This window comes from Chiloscyllium plagiosum, unplaced genomic scaffold (assembly GCF_037043375.1).
Source record: "Chiloscyllium plagiosum isolate Xiang-an unplaced genomic scaffold, Cpla_swu_hap1 HiC_scaffold_24, whole genome shotgun sequence".
NCBI classification, from domain to species: Eukaryota; Metazoa; Chordata; class Chondrichthyes; order Orectolobiformes; family Hemiscylliidae; genus Chiloscyllium; species Chiloscyllium plagiosum.
Genome location: NW_028270162.1, coordinates 21,746,041 through 21,758,508, shown reverse-complemented (window position 1 = coordinate 21,758,508; position 12,468 = coordinate 21,746,041). Strand labels below are relative to the sequence as shown.

General features: G+C 39.5%; 1 protein-coding gene across 1 annotated transcript; it reads right to left on the bottom strand.

Annotated features, from left to right (window-relative positions):
• On the bottom strand, window positions 1-12,219 carry LOC122562606 (transmembrane protein 17-like). The gene is made up of 4 exons (XM_043715590.2): window positions 12,025-12,219; window positions 10,740-10,843; window positions 9,862-9,975; window positions 1-553 (listed from the first exon to the last, which is right to left on the bottom strand). The coding sequence occupies exons 1-4, from the start codon at window positions 12,182-12,184 to the stop codon at window positions 254-256; spliced, it is 678 nt and encodes a 225-aa protein (XP_043571525.2). The 5' UTR covers window positions 12,185-12,219; the 3' UTR covers window positions 1-253.
• Between the last annotated feature and the right edge of the window lie 249 nt (window positions 12,220-12,468).

Sequence of the window (12,468 nt, the reverse complement as noted above, 5' to 3'; positions counted from 1 at the left end):
TTGGCTTTATTTAAAGAAAAAAGTATTGTGGCAGTTTTCTGTGGGTTTAATACATAAAGCTGTGAAGCTTTCCGAGTCCTACTCATTGACTGAATTACACTGAAACAAACATCAGTTCTTTCACACAGCATTCACCTCACAATAGAACAGAAATCTTGGCATTTGCAATGGGATAAGTTCACAGGAATAATGGTGGGATCTGCATGCATTAACGTGGTTGGGACCTTCAATACTCTTGGAAGTTTGTACTTCACTAAACATTGGAAACAGAGTTCTTCCCATGTCGAATACTTGTTCCTTGTCTCGTTTTGTTCTGTTGTGAATGTTCTGGCTTTTGAAAGTGCTGAAGGTAAAAGCGTGTAGCAAAGTGGTTTGTCATTTGTCTTAGGGCCTGGAATCCCACAACCAATTCAAAAACCAGGAAGGTCAAGTAGAGAATGTGAATAGTCTGCTCCAGGGGTAAAATGATGATAGATCGATCAATGAGGAAGAAGAGAATAATAGGTAGCTGGATTGTGAAGGATAGCAACCAAAATCCAGCTAACTCTGGCAGCTGCAGGTCAAAATCCAAAAGGCAGATCAGGAGCTGACACACAATAATAATCAGTACTTTAAACAAAATTTAAATCATTAGGAACATGCAAAACAAATTGGCTCCACAAGCCTTTTTAATCATTCATGATTAATCATGATTGATCAGTATCTTACATTATCAACTCACATTGGCTTTATACTCCTTAAAGGCCTTGCTTAGCAAAACTCTTATGCTAGATAAGATTTAAATGTATTATTTGTGCCAACATCTACTGATTTGTTTTATATGAAATAGGTCCATATATCTAATAAGTTTGCATCAAGATGTGTTTCCAACTTTTTTCTTGAATTTCTTGGTTTAACTTTACAGATACCATCAGGTCTACACTCCAGCAACTGAAACATTTTCTTTCTGTCTACCCAATGACTTCCTTTCAAAATCCTGAAAGCTGTGCTCAAATTGTCCCCATCTTCAATAGTCCATGGAATTCAAGATTACTGTATATAATGTTGAAGAAGGACTCATGCCCGAAACGTCGATTCTCCTGCTCCTTGGATGCTGCCTGACCTGCTGCGCTTTTCCAGCAACACATTTTCAGCTCTGATCTCCAGCATCTGCAGTCCTCACTTGCTCCTGTATATAATGTTTCCCAATAATAAAACCTTTGAGGCTCTGGTAACATTCTGATAAATCTGCATTGCAATTTTCCCTAGCTAATATTCAGGCTGTACCGAATCATAATATAGTTACAGCACAGAAGGAGGCCAATCAGCCTGCTATGTTCAGCACTGGCTCCCCAAAAGAACAATTTATCTATAGTATTACAGTATAACTTTACAGAGTTAAAAATCACACAATGCCAGAATATAGTCCAACCGGTTTATTTGGAAGCACTAGCTTTCGGAGCGCTGCTTCTTCATCGGGGGTTCCCTTTAGTCCTGCATATGTGGATCTCTATGACTCTATAATAGGTCATTTATACTTTGTGGTTGCCATTCAGTTTAATCTATCAATCAGGATAGGGATGAATTGCAATTGGGTTGAGCTGCAAAACTGAGATGTATCTGCACAGATCATCATTTGGTAGTCCTTGATAATTACTGAAAAAAATACACATTTTCTTGAACCTTTTCATCTTGAACACATCAAGACATTCACAAGATCACCAATATATAGGGAAATGTTTTATTCTGAGTAAGAATAGAGAGCTGATTCATTGCAAGTAGGCTCTGACTGGCAGGGGTATTATCATGGAGAATGTACGAGTTAGATGATGATTGGCACTTAACTGTCAAGTTTTGTATACATTAAACCAGACTGATTGACTCAGTTGGTCAAAGCATTGCCCTGAAGAATGAACCAGAGAGTGGCTGTAACCTCTTTGGTTAAATTGAAGCAGGTACAATGTGTGTACATGTTATTTTGGTCAGCAAAGAATAGCACCCTGTGTGTACCTTCCATAACAAACAAGAATAGCACACTGTTGCTCAAATGTTTGAGATTTCTTTTGAGAAATCTACTATGGGCTCTCTACCATTGACTACTGTGAACCTATTCTCATTTGTCAGTATGGAATTTGGTACCCCTACAGTTCTACACACACTATCCATTTGGCTAATTCAGCAACCTTGTAAATACAGTCCAAGCTATTTGCTCATTGTGCAAGCTTAATACTGAAATAAGACACATAAAAGCTATTTTGTGAAATAATAGCTACTTTGATTTGATCATTTCTTGCTGCACGTCATGCAAACTCATGACTGGACCTAAGGATGTCACATTCAGTTCTGATACGTGCACAGTCTGCCTCTGATTACCATGGAAGGGGATTTCAAAAAGCATTTGAGCAGCAGGCTATTCCATGTTGCTGCTATACAGTTACACCTTGAGTTGTTACGGGATGCTGCTTGCAAAACAAGACGTTTTTTGGCTACATACAAAAGAGTAGAACATAGAACATAGAACATAGAAGAATACAGCGCAGTACAGGCCCTTGGGCCCTCGATGTTGCGCCGATCCAAGCCCACCTAAACTACACTAACCCACTATCCTCCATATACCTATCCAATGCCCGCTTAAATGCCCATAAAGAGGGAGAGTCCACCACTGTTACTGGCAGGGCATTCCATGAACTAACAACTCGCTGAGTGAAGAACCTACCCCTAACATCAGTCCTATATCTACCCCCCCTTAATTTAAAGCTATGCCCCCTTGTAATACCCGACTCAATACGCGGGAAAAGGTTCATACTGTCGACCCTATCTAACCCCCTAATCATCTTGTACACCTCAATCAAGTCACCCTGAAACCTTCTTTTCTCCAGTGAAAACAGCCCCAAGTGCCTCAGTCTTTCCTCATACGATTTTCCTTCCATACCAGGCAACATCCTGGTAAACCTCCTCTGCACCCGTTCCAATGCCTCCACATCCTTCCTATAGTATGGCGACCAAAACTGCACACAATATTCCAGATGCGGCCGTACCAGAGTCTTATACAACTGCATCATGACCTCAGGACTCCGGAACTCAATTCCTCTACCAATAAAAGCCAGTACGCCATATGCCTTCCTCACCGCACTATTTACCTGGGTGGCAACTTTCAGAGATCTGTGTACATGGACACCAAGATCCCTCTGCTCATCCACACTACCAAGTATCCGACCATTAGCCCAGTACCCCATCTTTTTGTTATTCTTCCCAAAGTGAATCACCTCGCACTTAGCTACATTGAATTCCATCTGCCACCTTTCTGCCCAGCTCTGCAGCTTCTCTATATCCTGCTGTAACCTGCCATATGCTTCCTCACTGTCAACAACTCCTCCGACTTTCGTATCATCCGCAAACTTGCTCACCCAACCTTCTAACCCCTCTTCCAGGTCATTTATAAAAATGACAAACAGCAATGGTCCCAAAACAGATCCTTGCGGAACACCGCTAGTGACGGCACTCCATGAAGAAACTTTGCCATCAACTACTACCCTCTGTCTTCTTCCATCCAGCCAATTCCTAATCCAAACCTCCAACTCACCCTCAATGCCATATCTCCGTATTTTCTGCAGTAGCCTACCATGGGGAACCTTATCAAACGCCTTACTAAAATCCATATATACCACATCTACCGCTTTCCCCTCATCAACCTCCTTCGTCACCTTTTCAAAGAATTCAATAAGGTTTGTGAGGCACGACTTGCCCTTCACAAAACCATGCTGACTATCCTTGATCACATTATTCCTATCTAGATGTGCATAAATCCTATCCCTTACAATTCTCTCTAAGACTTTGCCCACAACAGAAGTGAGACTCACCGGCCTATAGTTAATAGGGCTATCCCTACTCCCCTTTTTGAACAAGGGAACCACATTTGCTATCCTCCAGTCTTCTGGGACTACTCCTGTAGACAAAGAGGACATAAAAATCAAGGCCAATGGCTCTGCAATCTCCTCTCGTGCTTCCCAGAGAATCCTAGGATAAATGCCATCAGGCCCAGGGGACTTATCTATTTTCACCCTTTCCAGAATTTCCAACACCTCTTCTCTACATACCTCAAAGCCATCCATTCTACTTATTTGTGCCTCAGTATTCTCTTCGACAACAATGCCCTGTTCCTGAGTGAATACTGAAGAAAAGTATTCATTCAGTGTCTCCCCAATCTCCTCCGCCTCCACACGCAACTTCCCCCTACTATCCTTGACTGGACCTATTCCTACCCTAGTCATTCTTTTATTCCTAACATACCTATAGAAAGCCTTAGGGTTTTCCCTAATCCTATCTACTAAGGACCTTTCATGTCCCCTCCTTGCTGCTTTTAGCTCTCTCTTCAGGTCCTTCCTGGCTACCCTATAACTCTCAATCGCCCCAATTGAACCTTCACGTCTCATCTTGAGATAGGCCGCCCTCTTCCATTTAACAAGGGATTCCAATTCCTTATTAAACCACGGCTCCCTCGCACGACCCTTTCCTTCCTGCCTGACAGGTACATAATTATCAAGGACACTCAATAGTTGCCCCTTGAACAAGTTCCACATATCATTTACACTCTTGCCTTGGAGTCTACTTTTCCAAGCCACACATCCTAAGTCATGCCTCACCGCATCATAATTTCCCTTACCCCAGCTATAATTCTTGCCCTGTAGTACACACTTATCCCTCTCCATCACGAGTGTAAAAATCACCGAATTATGGTCACTATCCCCAAAGTGCTCACCTACCTCTAATTCTAACACCTGGCCTGGTTCATTACCCAGAACCAAATCCAGTATGGCCTCACCTCTTGTTGGCCTGTCTACATATTGTGTCAGGAAACTCTCCTGCACACATTGAACAAACACTGACCCATCTAACGAACTTGAGCTATAGCTTTCCCAATCAATATCAGGAAAGTTAAAGTCCCCCATAACAACCACCCTATTACTGTCACTCATCTCCTGAATCACCAAATGTATAGAAATGTATAGAAATTTCAGTGACACTTGGTAAGTAGACAATATGTCCCAAAGGCTGGTGGGCTGTAACAGACAATCAATTGTATCTGTTTGGCTGCTCACAAAAGGAAAGATATCATGAATACCCAATGTATGTTGTCCAACATTACATTGATTCTGCAAATGAACAACATTTGCTAAATAACCTTGACTGCATGAAGAATTACATTGGCAACCATTTCAGATTGTCACTCAGGCTTGCAAGTACTAGAAGCTCCATGTATATACATTCACATAAGGTCCTTATCTTTGCAGATAGAAAGACCATGTACACACTCAGTATCTCTTTCAACTTGACGAAATAGGTGGCCGGCATATTTTGGTTCATTCCTCAGGGAAATGCTTTACAATCAGAGTCAACATGCTTGGTTTATGATTAAGCGAAGCTTAGCAATTGACTGTCAGTCATCATCCAACTGAACATTCTTTACAGCAATTCCCTTACAATGCAAATTCACTTGCCAACAAATCAATACCCTTTTCTCATATCCTATATGGTGTTGTTCCCCCTTTACTGTAGTATCCGTATGAATATCCTGTTGAGTGCAAGACAAAGAGCTTTAACAAAATGTGTCTTCTTTCACCACTACTCAAATATACATATAATAGGATTCCTTTTACAATAAACAACTGGAATCAATTTTAAAGTCACATAATATTTGCTGATTGCATTAAATAGACAGAAATCCTAAAGGCCAGATATTTGAATTAAAGAAAAGATTGCTAAAAAAAACTAAATGTCCAAAACAAACCAATTTTATCTTTCAATTGCTAATTTCAGATATTTAAAGCATTTTCTGTTTCTTCAAAATCATCCTTTTTCTAAACACTGTAAACTGAAATTTTCTGAACTTAGACATTTTATTAGAGTGTTAAATTTCATGAGAAGTTGTGAATTTAGGAAGTGCATTCAGATAATGAGGTAAGCATGTTTTGCTGGTTGACAGTTGTTGCAAGCAGAATTAACTCACACATTCTGAATTTTTATACAGGGAGATTTTATTTTATTGTCGTATTCTGCATGTTTATGGATATTTTCTTAATGCCTTGAATCAATGGAACTAATAAAATTCTCCATTTGATATGCATCCTATTTTGTTTGGCTCCACTGAAGATGAACTTACATTTCTCGACAAAAGAATAGATGACTTTGGTTTCTGAATAACTCTGAAGCTGTCTATGTACGAATGCAGTGAGAACTGGTCAGTATTGAGGTTTGGGCTGACAAGTAGTAAGAGACATTCACACCGTACTACAGCCAGGCAATGACCATTGTAGAGAATGTAACCATTGCCTACTGACACTTAGTGTCATTACCATTACAGATACCTCCACTGTCAACATCCTGGGGATTGCTATTGACCAGAAACTAAACTGAACTAGCCATAAACACTGTGTCTAATAGATCAGATCAGTGACTCCAAATCCTGCAGTGAGTAATTCACCTCCTGACTCTCCACTCTCCAAAGTCTGTTCATTACCTACAAGTTAGGTGTGTGATTGAATACACCTTCTTGCCTGGATGACTATGCTTTTAATAATACTCAAGTGGCATGGCACCACTCAAGGCAAAGCAACCCATTTGTCCAGCACCAAATCCTTCCATTGTGGACACTCAGTAGCAGCAGGGCACACCATCGACAAGATGCATTGCAGAAACTCACCAAGGATCCTTGGACAGCACCTTCTAAACCCATGATCACTATTTTCAAAGGACAATGGCAGCAGTTAGATAGGAAAATTACCACCTGAAATTTCCCCTAGAAGTCACTTAGCATGCTGAAACATATCATCATTCCTTCACTGTCGCTGTGTTAATATCCTAGAACTACCTTCCAAATAGCAATGTGGGTCTACACAATACTCCCTCCATTTATTTTTCAATGTGCAGACCTTTTTGCTCTGTGCTCTGAAACAAAGTCCGAAATTGGAAGGCAAATCATTGGTACGTGGATCAACCTGTAGAGAACCTCAGGGGAACCTAGCGCAGTGTAGTGGAAACATTAGGTCTACTTACACCAAATGGACTGCAGGGGTTAAAAAAAAACAGCTCAGTACCACTTTCGTAAGGGCGACTAGGGATGGAAATTAAATGCTGACACAACCAATGACGTCCATATTTCATGGTGAATTTAAAAAAAATTCTGTTCCATTTCTCTCACTGTTCTACATGTTCAAGGAGAAAGTGAGGTCTGCAGATGCTGGAGATCAGAGCTGAAAATGTGTTGCTGGAAAGGCGCAGCAGGTCAGAAAGCATCCAGGGAACAGGAGAATCGACGTTTCGGGCATAAGCCCTGAAGAAGGGCTCATGCCTGAAACGTCGATTCTCCTGTTCCCTGGATGCTGCCTGACCTGCTGCGCCTTTCCAGCAACACATTTTCTGTTCTACATGTTCAGCAGGGATCTGAAAGGATGTTGTTTATAGTTCCCCAGTTTGGAATTTGTGCCTTGGTGCACTGAGCAAAAATACATGACTAAATTAGGTTAAAATAACAATCCTTTCTCTGGAGATGCTGCATCATCTTAAGATTAAAGTCTACAGGTCTAGCTGCCCTTTCTCCAAGTGCCAACAGTGATTGTTAGCAACCTATTGATTCAAAGGAATGTCATAGTTGAGTCTGAATATACCATCTTATTAAGGCATTTATCTCTTCAATAGGAAAGATTTCGTAAATCTACTGGTAAATGCCAGGTGTTGATGGTAAATGTTGGGGCTAGATCGGGTTGGGATATCTGTCGGCATGGACGGGTTGGACTAAAGGGTCTGTTTCTATGCTGTACATCTCTATGACTCTATGACTTACCCAATGAGTGGAGTATGCAGGGAGAAACACTTATAGCTGTTGGAGTTTGTGCTGCATAGTGTGAAATGACATAACTTTGTCCAGCTCCAAAAATCATATTTTTTGCATGTATTCATAAGTTGATCCACTTTTGCAGTTCCAATATGCGATGTTTGTATTAGCATTGAGCCCTACTTATTTACCTTGTAAGTGCATATTTTACCATGTGAGGCAGTGTGAGGTGACATGAGCTGTTTTATGAAGAAGATGCACAGCAGTTTAAGGCTCACCGGCATGAAGCAGATTCCCCATTGTGAATGATGAAGAGAAATTAGGCTTCCAACAAAACCAATGAAGCTGTTCATGTTAAAAATTTGCTAACTTGTCAAGAAACTGTGCTGCAGCAAGGAAATTTGCTGTGAGTGAAAAGCTGATGTGAGAGTTGAAGAGGGAGGAGTCTGCCCTGAAGAAGGTGCCCAAGACCAAATATATGATCAGAGCAGGGGGCAGCCCCCTGGTGTGATCTTGAGAAAAATGCATCAGAATGGGTCATCAAACATTGTCAGAATGGTTTCATTGCCATCAGGTATGCAATGCGTACAAAAGCACTGAAGTAGGTCAAATCAAACTGCGAGTCCAGCAAAGATTTCAGAGCACCAATCAGTTAGGTGTGGCTGCTTTCTGGAATTAAAATGTCTACTGTGCAGCCAAAGGCTAAGATTGCTCACAGACTAGCTCGGTTTTGCCATAATTACCAGTTTCTAGCAACTCATTATTAGACTGAGGCAAAAAAACATAAACACCAGTTGTGAATGAAATCCCCGTGTGTTTTAGTATGCCCAGCAACCAAGCTGCAGAGTGGCAAGGTTTGAAAACAGCTCTATTAAAGTCGAGAAGACATAAGAGGCTGCATGGCTGACTGAACAATATTAAAGTCTAAAGTAATTTCCCAGTGTTAAACACTCCAAAATACAACCACAACCACATTTAGAAAATTACGTTCTGTGTAAGGATTTGTGTGCATGTTGCTGATAATGGTTAGATGGACAAGAAAGCCTTCTGGTGCCCTAAGGTTATGGGGAGAAAGATTGTGATTTATTACTGTTTGACATCTTCAGATCCTGTCAAAACAATGAGACAAAGAGGACCCTACAAAGAATTAACATCCACATTGTGCTAAACATGAAGGGATTTAACATCTGTAGTTCAATCTTTGAATCTACGTCTCAGCAAACCATTCAAGTATAATTTCCATGCCAAATGGAATAGGTGGGTAGTTGATAATTAAAATCTTCACAAAGAATGGAAATACATTGACTGGCCCATTTGATGTTTTGGGTTTTGTTGTCTTGTCATGTCATGAAATGTTATTAATGCACAAACTGTCATAAAATCATTCAGAAGATGAAATATTCAATTCAATGGATGGACAGGAAGATGATTCTTGTAGAGAGGTAGCTCTGAAACCAGCAAAGTTTCCACCAGACTCTTGAAACCAGCAAACTGAACATTCAGGTCAGAGTGGAATCCTTCCAATGATGCTGGAGCCAAAGTGACTCCGAATGAATTCAGTGAATTCTGCATCTCTGCACAGAAAGAGGTTGAGGCCAAAACATTGAATGTTTTCAAGAAGGAGATTGATATAGTTCTTAGAGTTAAAGGGAACAAAGATTATGGGGAGAAAGCATGAACAGGGAACTGAGCTGGATGATTAGCCATGATCAATACAAATGCAGAGCAGACTCAAAAGGCAGAATAGCCTACTGCTTCTCTTATTTTCTGCTTTGCTATGTATCAGATGTCAAAGGGAATAAATTTGATGAGATTTAAAATGGTTTCATTGTACTTTATTCAATAAACTGTGCTGCATTAATTTCGTATGAATTACCAGTGTTATGAATTTCTTTCATAATTCAAAATGGCAATTAGCTAGATCCACACTGCTGGTTCACATTTTATACTCAGTGTGTAAATCAACTTCAGCTTTTGCAGCAATTGTTAGAGGCTACACAGCTGGACTGAAACCAGCAAACTATGGTAATATTCATTTCTAAGTCACTCACCTTTTCCTGCAAGTTTCCCATGTAGCCCAGATAAAGTCGGACACATTCAATTAACGTGAGAATTGTCACAGCCATCAAAAGCAACCACTGGTAGTATCCTGGTAAAAGGCTATACTGTTCCAGGTAGGGAGGTGAAGAGAGACAGAGCTCGTCAGTACATCACAATTCAATGTGATGGTTAATTAGGGCTGAGAACAAACCTTAATTAAGTTTAACTGCAAAAATGAGAACTATAGATATTTCTATATTAATTAGTAGACTATACCACTAATTAATTATCACCTACTTAATATTATATGTCTACAGTAGAACAAATGACAACATTCCAATGTTACCTTTACAAAGTTCAGTGTTGAAGGGTTTTATCCACCCAAGCTTGGCTCTCTCATAGTAAACTCTCTCCATCTTGATCACATCTCCCCACTTCCCAATTCCCATCTTGATTCCTCCCACCATGCCAATTTGTTTTCTCCAAATCTTTCCATCAGTTGGAACTAATTGCTCCACCAGTGTTTTGCTAATCTTGGCTTTCTGCTACTGTGTTATCTTTAAGCTATCCTTATAGCTATCTGTAGCAGCTATGTTTGTGAATTCAGAATGGAAACGTAACCTGTCTCTCAATATTTCCCTGTACTTTGTTGCTGCGTCAAAGACCTTAAGTAAGTCTGGTTATTAGCTATAAAATGCACACCCCAACTTAATGCTCTTTTCTAGAGCAATCACTCGTTTTTTATCAAGAGTTGTTGCTGTAGACGAGTTCATGGACTTGTTCACTGTTAACTAGATTTTTTTCCTTTGAATCCTGACAGAAATCCCATCTGGCTCCTTCTTGATGGTTGATACAGGAGTATCAATAGAGCCTCACAACAAATGTTTACCTTAAGTTGAAGCATGGTCACTTCCGATGTCCACCAGAATGGAAAGAAGATGACATTGAAATACAGTGTCATCTGCAAGGGTAAGCTGGACACCACCTCATTAGCTATTAACAGAAAAACTCAACTCAATGAATTATTGAACATTTTTATTGTGATAATTAGTAGTAACAGAACCAAGATCATTTTAGCTGTAAATGTGTACACATTATTCCACATAATTATACACAGTTAAGAAGTTACAGAGCAAGAAAGCTGGTGAAAATGTCTAGCAGCTAATGATTTAAATAAAGCATTTTATTCTATTCCTGGGGGCTGAACGTATTTAATAGTTTTCACAACTAATCCTATTCAATTAAGGCATATGGAAGATAATAAGAAAAAAATCGTGATCTGGTTAAACTCCATGGTCTGAATAAAAAGGCCTCTATAGTAAGTTCTGCCAATTGTCATGGCATTACCTATTGTTAACACATTTTGAAAACTTTCTAAATTAACCAATACACTATACCACTAACCAGAAGCACATGAATGAGACAAGTATTGTTTGCCATTTGTGCAAAACAAAACATCATCTACCCTTCAAAAATAGTTAATTAGCTGTTAAAGATTTTGAGACATACAGCCGTCGAGTCACATAGCATAGAAACAGACCCTTGGGTCCAACCCTGTCCATGTTGAGCATAATCCCAAACTAAACTAGTCCCATCTGCCTTCTCCTGGTCCACGTGAAAGGCTTTATAGAAATGCAAGATGTTCCTTTTGTTTTAGTTACAGGTTAGTGCTTAATCTAAGCTTCCATTTTAAAATATCCCTGTAAGATTTCATAGAATTTGTATTTGATGGTGATAAAACCTTCTAGGCCAATCTGTACAATACTAATGCTATAATGCAAAACCAGGGGTAGCATAAACCTATAGGACTTTGCGTTGTTTGTACCCCTGAATTTGTTATCTTAGGCTATTTAAATTTTAACGATCTAAGTAACATAATTTGCCATATTTTCTTTATAACTTGTTGGGTTCTTAGTTCTATCACTGTACATTGGAGATAGACACAATCTGGGTTACAGCTGGTGTTGTTGCACCTTCCTGCACAAACATATGCTGTCATAGACCTTTGGGTTATTGCCAATATTTTATGGGAGTTCCCTGTTAAATTGCCATGTTTGTCAGTCTGGGTTATTGCTAGGACTGTGCATGGGAACTCCTTCTGTAAGCCTGTCATATTTTGTGTTATTACCAGTTGTTACAGGTGTAAATTTGCATTTTCTGCTGATGTGACTTACCTGAAATATTGTTATGTCCATTGCCACAGTCTCGAGTTTTAGTGCTGATGAAAAGAGATCCACTGAAGTTGGTCAGATTCTGACTGATATTATGAGGCAGAGAAGAGTACAGAGACATGGCTAGTAGAGAAATCTGTTCCATTTGAGTTAAATCCTTCATAATCCCAGCACCATCTGATGTGCAGTAATACAGTAATCTCCTGCAACAGCAGCCAAAACACCAGATACGTACAAACACTCTGATACCCTGAAGTATTTGTCAGTGCCATATAAAATATTAATTATACCGTTCACCTGTATATTATTGTTAAAATCAGCCTTTTTAAAATTTTATTTTTATTGAAAAAATAGCTTTTTTAATATTACAACAAATACAAAACAATAATTTAAAACTGTAGAAAGAAGAACACAAGAAAAAAGTACAAATTATAAATACAAATGTAC